General features: G+C 36.0%; 1 protein-coding gene across 3 annotated transcripts in view; it reads right to left on the reverse strand.

Moving 5' to 3' along the window:
- MINDY3 (MINDY lysine 48 deubiquitinase 3) overlaps positions 1–19,902 on the reverse strand; it is a 97,496-nt gene that overhangs the window by 56,196 nt on the left and 21,398 nt on the right. For all 3 annotated transcript variants that reach the window (XM_064284888.1, XM_023548891.2, XM_003410568.4), the window contains exons 5-8: positions 16,425–16,476; positions 15,451–15,565; positions 11,854–11,927; positions 10,778–10,857 (exon numbers count right to left, since the gene is read on the reverse strand). In XM_064284888.1, coding sequence (XP_064140958.1) covers positions 10,778–10,857; positions 11,854–11,927; positions 15,451–15,565; positions 16,425–16,476 — 321 coding nt within the window. The remainder of the gene's footprint in view (positions 1–10,777; positions 10,858–11,853; positions 11,928–15,450; positions 15,566–16,424; positions 16,477–19,902) is intronic.

The following is a 19,902-nucleotide window of genomic DNA, read 5'->3' on the forward strand; positions in this document are numbered from 1 at the left end:
CATCATCTATTTCCTTACGATTTTAAACAAATGCCTAGATTAGTACATGTACAGTAGTATGTTACTAAATACAGCAAACGAGCTATTCAGAATTCCTGAGTAATAAATTATTCAGATTAGCTCAGTGATCACCTGGTTAGGCATCTACTTTGGATGGTAATATTTTAAAAACATGTACCTATTTCCTTAAACAGAATATATAATTAAAATTTTTGTCTTCTTTTGATAGCTAAATATTTAAAATATTTATTGTACCAAGCTGTAATATAGGGAGAATATAATATTCTCTCTGTATTACAATTTATAGAATTCACTCATGAGATTATGCCTTTAAAATTTTCGAACTTCATTTTTCTTAGCCTAGCATTTAAGATTGTGACTAGTCCTTATCAGCCTTTTCTGTACGTGTATGTATATATGTGTGTGCATATACATACATATGCATTCAGAATATACATATACATATATATATGCACATAAACAAAACCAAACCCTTTGCCACTGAGTAGATTTCGACTCATAGCAATCCCACAGGACAGAACAGAACGGCCCCACAGGCCTTCCAAGGAGCAGCTGGTGGATTCAAACTGCTGATCTTTTGTTTAACAGCTGACCTTTTAACCACTGTGCCACCAGGGCTCCATATACATATATGTATACCTATAAAACCAAAATACCAAACCCACTGCCGTTGAGTTGATTCCAACTCATAGCGACCCTATAGGACAGGGTAGAACTGCCCCCCAGAGTTTCCAAGGATCACCTGGTGGATTCCAACTGCTGACCTTTTCTTTAGCAGCCGTAGCACTTAACCACTACACCACCAGGGTTTCCATGTGTATACATATACCATAAAATGAAAACATTGAAATAAAAATAATTATCAAATAAACACACAAAAGCAATAAATATACAATACACAGGAAAACAAAAAATGCACAAATACTGACAGATTTCTTTAACATAGAAAAGAGACTGTAGGAAAGCTGATCTATAGGAAAGTAAATCAAAGAAAGACTCCGTTCTAAATACGTGCACTAGTACAAGATGAAGACAGGTGGTATGCAGACAGAGGCCAGACCACAAAAGGAACTGCAAGCCTTGATAAGGAGTTGAGATTTTATTTGAAGCTGCACGAGGAAGTCAGCCACTGAATTGTTTTAAGGATGATGAAAGTAACATGATCTCATATACATTTTTAAAATATCACTCTAGCCGCTTGGAAGGACTGAGGAGGCAGGCAAGAACGGAATTAGGGTTTATTTCTATCCTACTGCAGAAGCGAAGACAGTTTTTAACAACTGAGGTAGAAAGACGTACAGGGAGGTAGAGGACCTAGGGCCACTATGCAGAGGCGTAACTAAGGCATGGCAGGTAGGGTGTATGCCCTGGGTGCCGCTTGAGGAGGGGCATCAATGAGCAGTTTCTATTGGCCATCATAGTTTCTATCACCAGCTGTGAGATCATTCAGCAATTTTACACTAATCGCAGTAGGCGCTATTTTCCATAGATAGGCCCTGCCTATATGAGCTATATGATGTATACTATATAATTTTATTACAGAACATAAAAAGCAATTTGATGGAAAGACTTAATATTGCAAAGATGTCAATTCTCTAAAATAATCTATAAGTTTAATGTGATGCAATCAATAACCTCACAGACTTTTTTTTTTAAACTAGAACTTGAAAAGCGAAGATAAAAATTCACTTGGACTAGATAAGTGACTAAGAGAATTTTCAAAACGTATATCAGGTAACACGTGCTATACATAAACTATACATAAAACAGTATAGTTTTGTCATAAGAACTCACAAATTGATCAGTAGAATAGAACAGTCCAAAAAATGACTTGAGGACATACGGGAAAATTCGTTTTTTGATTAAAAAAGTGTTTCATATCTGTGAAGAACTGGCTGGAGTTAGGACATTTGGTAATTCTTTGTGAAAAAGTCAAAAGGCACATCACTAATCATAAATAAATATTACAGATAGACTGAAGAGCTGACCACTGGGGGGAAAAAAAAAAGCCCATAAAAGCCTTTAAAGAAAATATTAGTTTAACCTTTGGGTGGGAGAAACATAAAACTAATATATTGAAAAAAAGAAAGACAAACCAAATAAAACAAAAGCCACAAAAGATCAAATGATTTAACCTCATAAAAATGAAAAACTTGGTTATAATAAAAGATATTAACAAGTTAACACAGATAGAAAAAGCTGGGAGAAAATATTTGCAACACAAATTTAACACACAAAGAACTAAGAGAGTATTTATAAAGAGTACCTAGAAGTTGTGAATAAAAGAAAATAAACCCTCTCCTCAAAATGCCAAAAGAATGAGAAGAAGCACATTCTCAGAAGAAACAGTAAAAACCGACAGGCACACAAGAGACTCCCAATTTTAAATCTTTCACACCTCAAAATGCCATTTCCTCAACATATTCTTTCTTTCTCTTTCAGGAGAACTATGCATCTTTCCAAGATAAATTACTACTACTCTTGGCTACATTTACTACCTCTTCTATTAAAAGTAGTTCTTTTTGCTTAGCCTACAAACAATTCAGGTGACTTCTACCCCTTAAAATAAAAAACCCAGTGCCGTCCCTTAAAATAAATACCATCTTTGGGGCTCCTTAAGACCAACAATGGACTCCTCTCTCTCCATTCTTTCACCAGCAAAATTTCCTTGCCTCTATTGCTAAAAGATTTACTCACTGTGATCTGGTTTCTATGTCAACTGTTCTTCAAAAACAAAGACCTTGCTAACTGCTAAGTTCACAGCCTTTTGTTAGCCCTTGTTCCCCTAACTCATTAGCTCATTCACTAACCCTCTACCATGGACAAGAATACTTAGATTAAATTTTCAATCTCTGTTTCTTTTCTATAATATGAGGCAAATAAATACCTCTCAGGGCTACTATGAAATTTAAATGAGATAAACCTCTATACTATCTCATCCATTTGCTGTAACATTCAACACTCTGAGAAATGCAATGCAAGAGGCAGTATACCCTAATGATTAAGTATCCTGGAGGTGGAATCAGACCACCAATCTCAGGTCTGCTACTTAGAAAGCTGTGTGAAAATAAGCAAGATATATAACCACTCTGTGCCTCAGTTTCCTCATCTATAAAATGGGAATAATAACCTTTATAGGGTAGTGACAAGGAATGAAGTGAGCACATGGATTTTAAAAAAAAAAAGGATATCCATCAGATACTCAGAACAAGGCCCGGCACTGTTAAATAAATGCTTGACACTGCGACATGCTGATCATTCTTATTAGTCATCAACACTTATAACTGCTCTGTAAAAAAATGGAATACCTGAGGGCAAAGTTTTTTTTGCCTCCAACAAAACATATAGAGTGCCTTCAAGCCAATCTGCCCTGCTGTTTTACATGTTAATTTATTCAACAAACTTTATTTGAAAACCTACTAGTTCTTTTTACCTTATTCTCATATGGGGGACCTGGTGGTGCAGTGGTTAAGCATTTGGCTGCTAGCTAAAAGGTCAACAGTTCAAATCCACCAGCCACTCCTTGGAAACCCTATGAAGCAGTTCTACCCTGTCCTATAGGGTTGCTATGAGGCAGAATCGACTCGATAGCAACAGTTTTTTTTGTTTGTTTATCCTCATATATCTAATTAGTTGGTAAATCCTAGAGATTCTACTCCCGTACTTTCTCTACAGAGGTAGAGTGGTGGTGTTGTGTGCTGTGAAGTTGGTTTCTGACTTAGCAGCCCAGTGTGACACAGCAGAACTGCCATATAGGGTTTTCTAGGCTGTTATCTTTATGGGAGCAGATTGCTAGGTCTTTTCTCCAGTGGAGCTGCTGGATGGGTTCGAACCATCACCCTTTCAGTTAGCAGTTGAGTGCTTAAACCCTATCCTCATATATTCAATTAGTTGGCAAATCCTAGAGATTCTACTCCTACTCTCTCTCACAGAGGCAGAGTGGTAGAGGAGTGCAGTGCGATTAATTACTTCTGTGTGTGGCCTTTCTAGCCAAGGTCTTGTAACTCCCACCCAGGTGACTGGGCAGGACTGTGTGATAAGGTAATTGTGGCCTACCGAAGGGACTGGTCAGTTTTGCCTTAATAGAGAGCCAATTTGAGAGCAGAGAGGAGGATCCTACTACCACCAAGGAAGAACAGCAAGGAGCAGAGAACGTATCCTTTGGCCCCAGGATCCCTGTGCTGAGAAGTTCCTGGAAGCAGAGGAGAGAGAGAGAGAAAAAGAAAGAGCAAGCTATAACCCTGAAGATGGTGAGAAGTGCTCACACGAGAGGCCTGGCAGCAGAAGACGGCGTGGTGGGTTTCCTGGCCCACGGAGACAGAAAGCTGAGTGCCTCTGGGCAGAGGCCACAGGCCAGGGAGAAGCGTGCCTGCAAGCACAGCTGGGAAGAGGCTATCCTGATAGAAGAACTGTATCTTGAGTGTTCCTGAGCCTGAAATGTAACTGTTGCTTCCCTAATAAATCCTATAATTGTGAATATAGTCTGTGACTTCTGTGTGGCCACTGCAATGAATTATCAAACCCAGTACAGAGTGCTGAGGGAGGGATAGTTGGTGTCAGAATTGGTAAAGATAGTGGAGACAGGAGGCATGTCTACCCTTCACATCATAGGAATCAGCCTTGGGCTGCTGATCTTGATTTCCTTTCCCCTTGTGAAGTTAGAGGAGGTCAGACACCACCCCCAAGCTGTTTTTACAGTTGGTGTCAGGAGTGGGATTCTTTGCAATGGCTCCTGACTCATGAAAGGATGGAATTTTGTAAGAGAAAGAATGAAGGGACTTGGGAAGTTATACTTTCAATTCTTAGATGGTTACTTTGGTTGTTGTTACCTGAAATGGCTGAAAAGCTGCACCTGGAGTAGCCTGGGGCAAAAGCCAGGCAATATGCAGGATGACTGATGGGGCCGGGGGGGGGTGGGGGGGGGGTCTTCTCGTTCCACTCAGCCAGAGGCCCAAGGCCATATGCATATGAACGGGAAGAGAGTTAAGGTATGGAGAAGAAAAGACAAAGACAGAATGTTTTAAAAAGTGTTACATGTTTAGGATTATGTGTTTATCTGAATGTACTATGGATACTGAATTTTTTTTCCTACTTACTGTTGCAAAGTAGACCTAAATGTATGGTAGAAATGAATCTTGGATATTATAAAGAGCACATAATTCTAACTTCAGCCAGCACTTGATTGAATATGCTGAAAGGGGAACTAGGATTTGCCTATGGGAAAAACAGGCTGTTGGTTTGAATGCAGTAGTCCTGTGTACAAATTGGGGGCTTAGGTCAAAAACCTGAGTCCCACCCAGATTTGCATTCAAAAAGACATGCAGAACCATCCAGAACTGCTGAGAGGACAGAAGATTGCATTTAAAAGAAGAATTTACAGGAAAAAAAGCAACTGTTTTCAAACAAGCAGTTTGCTGTTGGGTGTATCCAGGAAGGAGGCGCCCATCAGAAGAAGCCGGCAAGTAGAGAGCTTGGTCTGTTTGCTTCCGTTGACAACCTGGGTCCAGTAAGTGAGTGGAAGTGGGGGAAGTGCAGCAATGAAGCGATGGGCTGAGCCTGGACATGTTCCATTGGCACCCACTGACCTAGACCATGGATGCAGATGCTCAAAGTTTCAACTGGAACAGAAGATTCTTTAAGAACAACGAACATGCTTGTCTCTTCAGTACTGGTTTGATAGGCAATTTAAACATTGTCTATCTAAGATGGAAGAGAGATAAAAGCATGAAATGGCTGGCTTACACACTTTCATGAGTGTGCTTACATTAAATGAGGGAGACAAGGGAGGATCCCTACTGAATAGGTTTCTCTTTTCCTCATGGGTCTGGGGAAGAGGTGGTGGAAGATACTGATAGAATTATATGATTCAGCTGTGAGTGCTCAATGTTAACTGGGTTAATTGTGATTATAAAAACTAATTATGGAAGCTGTAACTGTGAAAGAGTAGACTAAGGGGGAGACATTGGTGGATTGGAGTACAGTGGCCAAACCTAAAGTCCCTTAAAGATTTTGCTCTGCTGATACTTCGTGAGGCTCAGAGCAAGGGAATAATCTTCTCTCAGTTAATTTTATTAGAAGCCAGAAAGGGTGAAGACGAGATGACTTTTAGAGTACCTGACCAGATAAGATTGAAACCCGTGGCAGACCTGAATGGCTGGTACCTGAGTGAATTCACCTCAAGAGTAGGACTCTTGCCCTATTGAAGGACTAACTGTTAATGACTGTTTTGGATTGGTAAGATGATTGGGAGGGGGAAGTTATCCTCCAAGTATGAAAGAACCATGGCTAGAAAAGCCAGGGGCTGGCCTGCTGTGTGATTAATTACTTTTGTGTGTGGCCTTCCTAAACATGGTTTTGTAACTCCCACCCCGGTGACTAGGCGGACTGTGTGATAAGGTAATTGTGGCTTACCAAAGGGATTGGTCAGTTTTGCCTTAAGAGACAGCTAATTCCAGAGCAGAGAGGAGGATCCTATCACACCATGGAGGAACACCCAGGAGAAAGAAAGAGAACTTTACAGTACTTTATTCCAATGTGCATCATCTTGTATCATAGTTATTTGTGTGCATGCTCTTGTTTCCTGAAACAACGCATCTAGGCTTCCTGAGGGAAAACTAAGTTTTTCCTATGGGCCAGTTTAGGTATTTTAGAAATCTGATCTTAATCTTTACAAAAACTCTTTGAGGAAGGTATTACCTCCATATTTTACAAATCAGGAAACTGAAACCAAGAGAAGTAAAGTGACTTGCCTAAGGACTTAAAACTAGTGATTTTTAAATTTCTCTTTGTATGTTATACACCTCCTAGCATGTTGACAGAGCAGGAAAATATTCAACACAACATGTAATGAATGTACGGACTTTTAAGATAAAATAGTCATTCCTTAGCTTTGATTCATAAACTGTATTAAATGCACACAGAGACACACACACAAGATTTGAAAGGCAGTATTTCAAGAAACAGAAAAAGATGGATTTGTGCATATTAAGAACCAAAACTCAAATAATTAACAAATATTCTATAAAGGAAGTACCAACTTCATAGCAAGAATAAAAGATTTTAGGAGGCTGGGTTAGGAAAAACCTATGGAAACAGAAGGAATGTTCTGGTTCTGGCATAGGATAAGCTTGAGAGAATCTGCCAAATGCACAAAAAGAAGGACCATAACTAGTAGCAATGCCCAAAAGGCCAGGTGCAAAGAGTCATGAGCCCACAGCACACTGTAGCGAAGACAGAGACCAAGTGGGATGAGATGCCTCAATCAGTCCAGCAAGAACCAGATAGTCTTTCCTACTCACTTCATGTGATATAAGATACCTCAGGGTCCAGAAAACCACAGTGAGGAAAAAAAAAAGTACAGTGCTCAGAAGCAATCAGGAGTGAGTGGAGGGAAACAAATCAAGCCCACTGCCATCAAGTTGATTCCAACTCATAGTGATCCTGTAGGACAGAGCAGAACTGCCTCATAGGGTTTCCAAGGCTATAAATCTTTATGGAAGCAGACAGCCACATCTTTCTCCTGCAGAGCAGCTGGTGGGTTTGAACTGCCAACCTTTTGGTTAGCAGCTGAGCACTTTAACCACTGTGCTACCAGGGCTCCTGAGCGGAGAAAGAAACCCAGAAGACCTGTATAGTACTCAACAGACTGAGTTACATCTACCTGGCAGGATTAAATGCTCTCAGTTATCATTCAGAATGGAGGCTTAAGAAGAGGATGAGGTCAATTATAGATAATAGGGCAAGAACATGAGTGGTTTTTTGTCCATGAATTTTAATATCATTACCAGAAATCAGAAAAACTAATCTGATCTCATCACTAAGTGGATAATTTTGCATACTTTACCTACTGTAGGGAGTGAGGGCAGTTCTACATTTCTTAAACACTAAAATGAAGGGTTAGATTGTGCTCCCTAAGATGCTTAATTCAGAAATTGTTTTTTTTTTTTTTTTTTCTGTTACTGTATCCTCTCATATTAGGGTAATTAACTCTACCTATATCAAAAGTTTGAGAAAAATTCAAATTTAAGATCATGAATCACTCATTTAACTAGGAGCAAAAAGTCACTTTTTGGTCTTCTGGCTAAGATCAAGCGTAAATGGGAGCAAAAAGTGTTTGAGAAAAATTCAAATTTAAGATCATGAATCACTCACTTAACTAGGAGCAAAAAGTCACTTTTTGGTCTTCTGGCTAAGATCAAGTGTAAATGGGAACAAAAAGTGTAACTATTATTCTCTCAATCATCATATCTGTTTCTGTCATTTGGTGACAGTTTTATTATAAAAGAAAGAAATTTCCCTGTGAACTACAGAGACTATGGAGCTCCCTGGCCTATACTATATACTTTAATGGGAGGGGGTTTGTGTTGTTGTTGTTAGGTGCCATCAAATTGGTTCCGACTCATAGCGACCCTATGTACAATAGAACAAAACACTGCCAGGTCCTGTGCCATCCTCACAATCATTGCTATGTTTGAGCCTGTTGTTACAGCCACTGTATCAAACCATCTTGTTTGGGGTCTTCCTCTTTTTCACTGACCCTCCACTTTATTAAGCATGATGTCCTTCTCCAAGGACTGGTCCTTCCTGATAACATGTCCAAAGTACATGAGATGAAGCCTCACCATTCTCACTTCTAAGGAGCATTCTGGAGATGTATTTCTTCCAAGACAGATTTGTTTGTTCTTCTGGCAATCCGTGGTATATTCAATATTTTTTGCCAACACCATAATTCAAATGCATCAACTCTTCTTCAGTCTTCCTTATTCATTGTCATTTTCACATGCAGATGAGGTGATTGAAAATACCATGACTTGGGTCAGGAGCATCTTAGTCCAAGTCCTCAATGGGAGGTGTATAATAATAATTCAATATAAGATGAATGACTAAATAAATGAATTTAGACTGACCCAGTAATAACAAACTGGAGGGAATTTTATTCAGAGCTTTTTATTAGCTCTCTTTAACTGGATGGATTGGCTAAAATGATTTTTACTTCAATGTCCCTGGCAACATATCAAAGTTACAGGGAAGAAATAATGAAGACCCTGTAATGGAGATGGTGGTGATTTACAGGTCTCAGAAAACAATAAATCTGCCCAGCATTTTAAAGGAAATTCTGCACATTAAAAGTAATGTAAGTAACTATGTATCTGATTAGAGCTTAATATCAAGAATACATAAAGATCTACTACAACTTAACAAAAAGAAAAAAAAAAAACTAAAAAATAGGCAAAGGACTTGAACAGATATTTCATCAAAGAAGAAATACAAATGGCCAATCAGCACATGAAAAGACACTCAAAGTCATTAATCATTAACCCGTTGCTGTCAAGTCGATTCTGACTCATAACAACCCTATAGGACAGAGTAAAGCTGCCCCCATAGGATTTCCAAGGAGCCACTGATAGATTCAAACTGCCAATTGACCTTTTGGTTAGCAACGGAACTCTTAACCATTGTACCACCAGGGTTTCCATCAGTCATTAAGGAAATGTAAATCAAGACCACAATCAGATACTACTTTATACTCACTAGGATGGCTATAATCAGGAAGAAAACTGAAAATAACAAGTGCTGGTGAGGATGTGGAGAAATTGGAACCCTAGTGTATCATTGCTGGTAGGAATGTAAAATGGTGTGGCTGCTGTGGAAAGCAGTTTGGTGGTTCCTCAAAAAGTTAAACATAGAATTACCGTATGACCCAGCTATTCCCCTCCTAGGTATATACTCAAAAGACTTGAAAGCAGAGACTCTAACAGATACTTGTACCCTAAAAGTTCATTGAAGCATTATCCATAATAGCTAAAAGATGCAAACCCAGTGTCTATCAACAGATTAATGGATAAACAAAATGTGTTAAAAAATACAAGAGAATATTATCTAGCCATAAATAGAAATAAAGTCCTGATTCACGCTACAACATGGATAAACCTTGAAAAAAATTATGTTGAATAATATAAGTCAGAAACAAAGGGAAAGGTGCATGATCCCCCTTACATGAAATGTCTAGAATAGGCAAATGCATAGAAACAAAAGTTTATTAGTGGTCACCTGGGGCTGAGGGAAGGGAGAAGTGAGTGGTTATTGCTTAGGGGAGTGCTGAGTTTCTATTTGGGAGGATGAAACATATTTGGAAATGGATAGTGGTGATGGCTGCACATTATGGTCAATGTAATTAATGTCACTGAATTATACACTTAGAAGTGGTTAAAATGGCAAATATTTTGTTATATTTGCTTTACCGTAATAAAATTGTTTTTTAAAAAAGTAATACAGGAAAAAAAAATCACGAAGCAAATACAGGAGAAACCATGAATATTTCATATCACAAAAATTTGTAATTCTTCTAAATTTTAAGCTAAGAATGCAATGGTGTCTTGGACTTGTACATACCATTAGATGAATATGTACTATGTTTATATGTGTGTGGTGGGGGGACAGAGAGGGAGAGATCTATTTATTACTTTTTCTAGAGCTTAATCATACAATCCCAACTATACTAGATAAAACTAAAGGCTTCAGAAGTTAAGCAACTTCAGCAAAGTCACATATGTGGGATTTGAACCCATTTGTCTGGCTCCAAAGTCTATCTTCTTAATGTTATGGTGCCTTAAAAACTGCACAGGACTCTACTATTAGCAGGCACTTAACTTTCAAGTACTGTAGAGCCATTAAATAGATAAATAATAATCATCTGTATTCTTGTCACATATTAATCACGAAAGAGATATAAACACAACAAAGAATATATACTCACTCATTCCTGAGCATTCTCTATCACCATCCCATACATTAGAAACAGCATGTCCCGTCAATAGGAGGTTAATTAAACTTTGGCTATTAATAAAATTTAAAAGTAATTAAAACAGGAATACAGCTTATTTTCAAACTAAATTATTCCTACAGTAAAGCATGAAATGACTTTTTACATTAAATTGTTTTTTAAGAAAAAGGGCTAGGAAAACCTTACATCTTCCATTGTATTTACTCAACTGAACACAGCCTTGCTAAATGTATCATTCAACATATCATCACAATGGTATCTACTGTTCTATGTATTCACATAAAATTTAACACCTTTAAGCAAGATATATCTAAATGGATGAAAAAAAATGATACTTAGACTGATTTTTTAATATGTATGTCAACTATTTTAAAAGTACATATATAATTATTAATAATATTTTGTATTTAATAGAAGATACGTGAAATTTAATCTGAGGCAGAAAGGTCTAGAAAAAAAGTCTCGTATTAGAGTGGGCTAACTATGATTGCTTTATTGATTTTGGAAGAAACAGCTATAAAAAGCTTGAGAGGGAAGAAAATTAGGAAAAAATTGTTTTTTCCCTAAACAGTAAAAGCAGTTAAAAATGGATAAAATAAATGGAGGGTATAGCAACCAATGTCACAAAACAAGCTGTGTATAAATTGTGGAATGGAAAACTAATTGACTCTGTAAACTATCACCTAAACCACAATAAAATGTTCAAAAAAATAAAAACAGATAAGAATATCCTTATTCCTAAGTCAAAATGAGTAAATTTCATTAAAAATTTTTATAAGCAGAACAAAGAGCAGAATGTTAAAATACATCCCCATTGTCATCTTAAAACAATTTATTTGCCACAATAAACGCAACTCATATATAAATTCAAAGTTGAAATCAATATTCCATACATAAAGCAAGTGAGGAAAGCAAGTGATACATAAAGCACGTGACTCCTCAATGCCAGAGACTTTATGGGGTCAACGCTACTGACAAGCAAAACTACCTGAGTCAGTCGTGTTCTATCTTAAAAGAGCACATACAAGGAGATCATAGATTTTAATTACCTGCCATGTCCATACACAGGATCTATCAAAGGTTCACTTGCATCTTCAATTTCATTTTTTATGTTTTCGATACCCTAAGGAAACCAAAAATTCATTCGCTTATTCTAAAAATGAAAATTATGGTAGTCTTAAAAACTGAGCAATTTGTACTATAAATTAATAACCAAACAAAAACCAAACCCAGTGCCGTCGAGCTGATTCCGACTCATAGCAACCCTACAGGACAGAGTAGAACTGCCCCATAGTTTCCATGGAGTGCCTGGCAGATTCGAACTGCTGACCCTTTTGTTAGCAGCCATAGCACTTAACCAGTATGCCACCAGGGTTTCCATAAATTAATAAAGCACAATTATTTAATTAAAAAATAATTTTATCTTGTTGAGAATATACACAGCAAAACATACACCAATTAAACCATTTCTACACGTACAATTCAGTGACATTGAATACATTCTACAAGTTGTGTAACCACTCTCATCCTCCTTTCCTGAGTTGTTCCTCCCCTGAGTTGTTCCTCCCCCATTAACATCAACTCATTGCCCCCTAAGGTTCCTATCTAATATTTCCAGCTGTGTTTGTCACTTTGATCACAGACAGATAGATCTCAAAAGAACATAATGCTCAAGGCAGACATTTTTTACTAGTTAAGCTAAGCTATTGTTTGGTTTTAAGAAGACTTCAGGGAGTATTTTTGGTTCAAGGTTTAAAGATTATCTCGGGGCAATAATTTCAGGGGTTCATCCAATTCCCTTTGCTCCAGAAAATCTGGAGTCTGTGAAAATTTTACATTTTGTTCCACATTTTCCCCCTTTTGATCAGGATTCTTCCAAAGACTCTTTGATCAAAGTGTTCAGTAATGGTAGTATATTTAAGAAATTTTTCTCTAAGATTTGAAATAGGGGTACCTTTGAGATGGTAATGGTAAGGAATTCCACTGTTTTTCATGGAATCTATTTAAAAAAAAACTAATCTGACTCAGGGGTAAGGTAAAAGGGTAGAGAGAGATAATGTTTAAGTTTCAAGGACAGAGAGGAGAAAATTATTTAATCTAAAAGCTTTTATTTATTTTATTTTAGGCTAAGTTGAGTTAAATCTAATATACTGTTAAGGCCTCTGATGCATTTTTGTAGGTCATTTAAAAAACTTATTGGTACTAAATACATACACCTATAATGGGCTTGCTTCTGATTCTCTTTTCTCACAAATACTATTAATTAAAACACACTCATTGCCGTTAAGTCAATTACAACTCATAGGGACCCTATAGGAGAGTAGAACTGCCCCAAAGGGTTTCCCAGGCTGAATGTTTATCTTTACGGAAGCAAACTGCCACATCTTTCTCCAGCAGAGCTCTGGTAAGTTCAAACCACCAATCTTTTGGGTAGCAGCTGGGCGCTTAATTAACTACTGTGCCACCAGGGCTCCTAATTCAAAAACATGAACTAACAAAATCAAATGTAAATTAGGGGGATAGGAAGCTCCTTATTTCTTGAAAACAAATCCCTAAAAAGAGCACCTCAGCTCCCAAAGGTCTAGATACTGCATAAACTGAAGAAGCCCTAGGCATTTTTAACTTCATCCGCTCTAAAATGACAAAGAAGAAAAGGCGCCATTCATTGTGCTAATCACCTAACTTCAACTATTTGGTTCTATCAGATTATAGGTTGTTTCCAAGTATTAAGTAGATGACTAATCAACAATCAAAATATTTAATCATTGCCTTAAATATTGTATGGGGATATAAAGATGTATGAGATCTAGCACTTGCCTTCCTACTAAAAATACAAAGCAGGCCATGATAAAGTCAAAATGAGTAATATGAATAAGTGATACCACCATTGGGGAGTTAGAGGATATCACTTCAAAGACCTGTGCAAGAAAGAATAACTAGACGTGAATATTTAGTGGCTGCAAAGGACAAGACAGAAGAAGGTATTAAAGGGTTTGAACATAAAAAACTGGGAGAACAACCAACAGTCAAACAGAGCTCATAAGAAACCAGTCATCTTTGGTAACACCATCACCACTGCTGTTCACCACATCTCACTATTAAGTGGTTTTGCTTCTTTCTATTAAACACATTTCTATATGCACCCTTTCTTTCTCCTTTCCATGGCTATTGCCCTGGCTTAGGCTTTACCTATTTTAATAGACACTATTCTAGTCTTCCTGACTCTAGTTTCACACTCTGCACAACTCCTTCCAGCACAACACTTATCCCATACTCCCATTTAAAAATTTTATTGAAATATAAACTATTTTTTGCATGATATATGAGGGCCTTCATATTTTGAGCCATCTTTGCGAAAGATGAAGCCCTGGTGGTACAGTGGTTAAGAGCTCGGCTGCTAACCAAAAGGTCATCAGTTCAAATCTATCAGCCGCTCCTTGGAAGCCCTATAGGGCAGTTCTACTCTGTCCTATAGGGTTGCTTGCTATGAGTCAAAATCGACTCGATGGCAATGGTTTTTTTTTTTTTTGGTTTTGCATAAAATTGAGTGCCCAGTCTCATCTTCCACAGTTGCTGACGTTTACGTCGCAGCAATGCTGAACTAGCTGCAGTTCCCCAAACATGCGTTATTTCCCTAATCCATTATGCCTTTATATTTACTAGCTAGTCTCACTTCTTGGAACATCTCCTTACAGCTTTCCCATCTAGAAAAGTTTTACTTATCCATTAAATCTCAGCTCAAATAGTCCCTACTAAAGGAAAAGTCTTCCCTTGACTCTGCCCAGTAAACTTAGGCATACCTTTTTCCATATTCCCACTATGCTTTCTAATGTTAAAAAACAAAAAATAAAAATTGCCATAATGCAAGTAATTATTAACATGTCATTTTTTCTACAACAGTGACTAGGAAGCATAAAAAATAATTACATATCATAAGCACAGTCCCGAGCATGGAGTTGATGCTCAATAAATGTCTGTCAAATGAAAGTAATCTGATTTCAGACATGGTAAATCTAGTGGGATACTCAACTGAGGCTAAGGAGCTACTGGAGATACGAGATTGGCACTTGGGGAAAAAGGACAGGACTGGAGGTATATGTATTGAAATTAGCCACATAAGGTAAGCTAAGAGAATGAAATACCCTTAAAAAAAACAGCATACAGGACTTGAAATTTCTGAAATCTAAAAATTTAGAGGGACAGAGAAAAGAACAGGAGATAACAGGTAAAGAAGGAAATGAAGCTATTAAGGAAAAGAAAAAAAGGAATCATAAGACATTATAGAAAGAGAACTAGCAGGTAAGTCAAGGAATGGGGTGAGGGTCAGAAGAGCTTCCAGAAAAGGTTAAGTGGTCAAGTGCCAGACATTGCTAAGATCAAAGAAAACAAAATTCAGAAGAACCATCTGCATTTCATAATTAGAGCATTGTTGATAACCTCAATAGTCCACAAAAGCAGGGGTTTAAAAGTGGTTAAATAACAAGTGAGCTGTGACAAAAGAGTAGCTGATTCCTGTGTATCAGCATAAGAAATACTTATTCGGAGATTTATAAATACCCTCAAGAATAAAATTACTTATCCCACCATGAAAAATAGTACTAAACTCGAACTAATGAAAGTCAGAAGCAGCATTTTCTTAAACAAACCTTTGTCAGTAACACAGAATATAGAAAAAGCAACACTCCAAATTTGTTTCCCCACATTGAATACTGGTCCAAGACAGAATCTTTTAATTCTGATAAACTTCCGAATGATCTTTTGCTGGGGGGGAAAAAAAGAATTAAGTATTAGTTTTATTTATAAATGGGGAAATTTTAAATTGTCTTACACATTAAAACATATACATACAAATGTCAGATTTTTGTGTTTCAGCTTTTCTAATATAAATTTAGCCATTAAAAACTAATGCTGATAAGTGTCATTACAATTAATATATACCACTAATACGGAATGCCCACTCGGGGACCTCTTCATCTCTAATGTGAACTTTCTAGTATTGATAAATTCTTCAATAATATACAGTTATTTAGAGAATAGAGTGATCTGCTTCAAGAGACATTTAAGAAAAAAGAAAATGATTTTTCAAAGCCTAAAAATTATTTAACGAATATATGAATACCAAAGGTATATATTTCTTTTAGAAGAAATTAATGATAAATTCCAAACCAAATGTCACTTATAGTCTATCAACATGTGCATCTTTACCTTTTATTTTGTCATAAAAATTTTAAACACTCTATTGAAAATATGGAGCAAATACGGGCACTTTTAATGAAAAGTACAGAAAGCGTATTTTGGCAAATAACAAATAATAATTCTAATAGTTATCCCACTAGAATTCTTTATGTTCACTCCGGACAGAGAAACTTTAAGCTAAGATGACTTTTTAATATTTTTAAAATGCTGCATTTGGATAGTTAATTTAGGAATCAGAATAATTTAAGTACACATTTACAAATTATTCCTTAAAAAACAAATTAATTCCCAAGAAGTGGTTTTAAAATTCATGTTTAAGCAGTGCAATATTATGTAAATCTAAGTAGCTTTCCACAGTATGAACAGACTTAAAGTGTCAATGTGTCCACAAGGTAAGTATTTTAAATGTTCCAATGTTACTTACTGAATTAATGCATGAAATCGCTCAAAGCCAAGCTCTTCGACAGCCAAGGCAGCTATACATAAAAGACACTTTTCAGCACTACACATGGCAAATAAATGACACGAGATACACATAGCAGGCTGTAAATACTTTCAAGCAATCAAACTTTGTTCCTATGTCCCCTTACTCCCTTAAAATTGTCAGTTTATTTTCAACTGTATTACAGCATGAATTTACATTCAACATCTTAGTTACCATAATTATAACTAAAATGGATATAGCACTGAGAATGTAGGACAATAAAATAATAAACTTTTCTTCTCAACGCAGTTACACTAGAATTGTTTATAGAATATAAGAAATTATTGACAATCATAGTGCTTCACACGATTGTAACGTGTCCTGCACTTTGAATTAATCTTTCATTTTATAGATCAATGTAAAATCATCCCAGTGAATCTTTTTCCTTTATAATATTAAATCTTTAGGTTTTAATAATTATTAAAAAAGAAAGTATATAAAAAGGCATAGCATTTTGAAAGTACATAGGTTCAATGACTGCTTTAAGTTTGTTTCCTCATTTTTTTCATAACCACTGAGAAGTTACCAGTAACATATTTAGATTGTTTATTAATATAGTACAATTACATTTTTTAATCAAAGGAAACCAAAGAGAGCATTTTAATTAAAAGTAGTGTTTACTGAGCACTTTACCAGGTGCCAGGAAATGCTCTACAGGTCTTACTTCATTTTATCTTCACACAACCCTATTATCTCCATTTTACAGGACAGGAACCCCTGGCACAGAAAAGTATCCTCCCAAGAGCACAAAGCAATAAACAGGAGAATTGAGATATGCACCAAGATAGTCGTGGCTCCATGAAGACAAAGTCTTTAAAGATACCACACATGAATGACAATGCCTATCTAATTTATCAATATGAACAATTTCATGTGTATTTTGTAAAGCAAATCTTTAAAAACCCATTGTCGTTGAGTCGATTCCAAGTCACAGTGACCCTGTAGGACAGACTTGGCTGCCTCACAAGGTTTCCAAGGAGCACCTGGTAGATTCGAACTGCCGACCTTTTACTTAGCAGCTGAGCTCTTAACCACTGTACCCACTGGGGCAAAGCTTAGTACTCTAAAGTATAAATTCTCACTAAAGAGTTAAGGCAATGGATTCTTTATTAATTCAAATTAAATTTGGAATTTACAAATTAAATTTACAATTTAAAATATCACATTATGCTATTGTTTCAGAACCTAATTTTAATTTTGAAGTGTTCCAAATTACTTTTTAAAATCTTTAGAAGTTCAAATGGATTAATATACATAATCATTTTAATTACGTGGGAAACAAACTGAATTTGAACCTGAGTATTCACTACTGAAACAAGTCTGCACTACCAACAAGCCAAAACTAGACACACCACAGAAGCCAATGAAATTAATGATTGAACAGAACGTCATATTAACAAAAGGGGAAACACTTCAAATTTCAGATTCTAGGATAAAATAAAAATTCTTTCTAATCTTTTCCAAATTGTACTAAGTGTTCTGCTGTGCTTGATTATCCCAATAGTTTTACTGGGGTACAGACATAAAGATAGTAATTTAGAGAAAAGAGGCAGGCAAAATAAAAAGCTTAGTAGGGAGGGATGGTGGAAAAATATAGAACACAAGAAAGATAACACAGTTGGGAATAAAAGAACAGGTAGAATAGATTGTTATACAGAAGAAAAATTTTAACAAACGTTCAGTTCATTTGTTAATATCTAAGATAAATTTTCAAAATTTCAGTTAACATAACTTTTCAAATTTACACAGTATTAAAAACATACTGAAAGAATGACTTTACTTCATGTCAACTTTTAAAATGAAGCATAAAATAAACTGGACAATTACTAAAATTACATACGTTTTTGGAAGGGAATTCAATATAACATGCTCATCTAAACTGTTTATTGAAGCACCAAAGTTAATGTGTTGTGTCCACTTAACCCAGGGCAATTCAAACTACGACTACAGAATGCACAGCATATGTTTCACTACTAACACAGAGCACTACGGAGAAACTGATAAAACTGTTACAAAAAAGATCTTACTATTTTTCACATATTAATATACAGACTTACCTTAAGCACATATTCTTTAATATACCTTTTAAAATAGTTCAACGATTCCTCTTACAAAATTTTAATATCCTATATTAAACTATTAAACATGTTTACACTTTCCACTTGCTTTCTTCAACTGTCATTATCAATTCTAAAAATACGTTAAATTCTTTTTGAAAGGCTATGCTTGAAAGGCTGAAAATGAAACATGACCCAGTTGTTTAAACTTTAAAAATTATTCTTTGCAAATGTACTACAATTAGAATTTGGCAAGCTTAAAGCATTTTAACTGCAAAGGAGGGCAGAGAAGACATTGACGTAAGACACACTTCAACCTAAGGAGGAAATAGTACCTTATAGATAATCCTATATGGAAATCAAGGTGAATATCATGAGCAATCAAAATTTACTTTCTAGAAATCACGTATCTAATTTCTTTAAAAACAATTTCCCTAGAGACTATAGTTAATGGAATGAATTATAGATGGGATAAGTCACTTATGCAATACAAGCCCTTCGGACTACAAATTATCAAAAAGTATCTACTAGCAAGACAATTCCCTAGAAAGAAAAACAGAAGACCAACGTTTTTCTCTAAGTTCTAAACTACCAGAAGTCTCCACGTCACTAGTTCAGTCTGGTAGATTTTAGGTCAAGAATTTTCAAAGGCTAAAGATCAGAGGATATACAATTTTTTATGAATGCGAATTAAAAAAAAAAAAAACCACCCACTGCCGCTGAGAGTAGAACTGCCCCATATGGCCTCCAAGGAGCACCTGGTGGATTCAAACTGCCGAGCTATTTGGTTAGCAGCTATAAGCTCTTAACCACTACGCCACCAGGGTTTCCATGAATGAGAATAGGAGCTGTTTAATTTATTTTAAGCAGAAAAATCTTCAAAGTATAAAAAACTTAAATAAAGGCAACTTATAATTAAAACCACCTTAAAGTAATCTATAGAATAGTACAAACTGCAAAAATTTCAGGAGGGAAAAAAAACACTTAATCATTCTTAAGAGTGTGTAATGAAGAAAAATGTCCCCACTTTGGCGATAGAAAATATAGTTAAGGAATTTTCTGATGTCAAAAAAAATCATTTTTTTTTCCGAAATACCAAGGTGAATATTAAGACACCTAAAACTTGAAGTATACAGACATATGTTCTTTAAACTTTTTGAATGAGGGTTCTAAGACTCAAAAGACTGTTATCAAGCAGAAGTTAAGCTGAATTTTTGTTCAAGTTTATTTTAAGAGATGCATTTTTTTTTCCAAAAAATGAAAGCAAAAATTAACAAATGTAATATCCCCCACTTTAATGGAAATGGAACTGAAAAATACTAAGGCTCATAAACTAGACTTAGGTTAAAAAAAAAAAAAGA

The sequence above is a fragment of the Loxodonta africana genome, chromosome 4, assembly GCF_030014295.1.
Source record: "Loxodonta africana isolate mLoxAfr1 chromosome 4, mLoxAfr1.hap2, whole genome shotgun sequence".
NCBI classification, from domain to species: domain Eukaryota; kingdom Metazoa; phylum Chordata; class Mammalia; order Proboscidea; family Elephantidae; genus Loxodonta; species Loxodonta africana.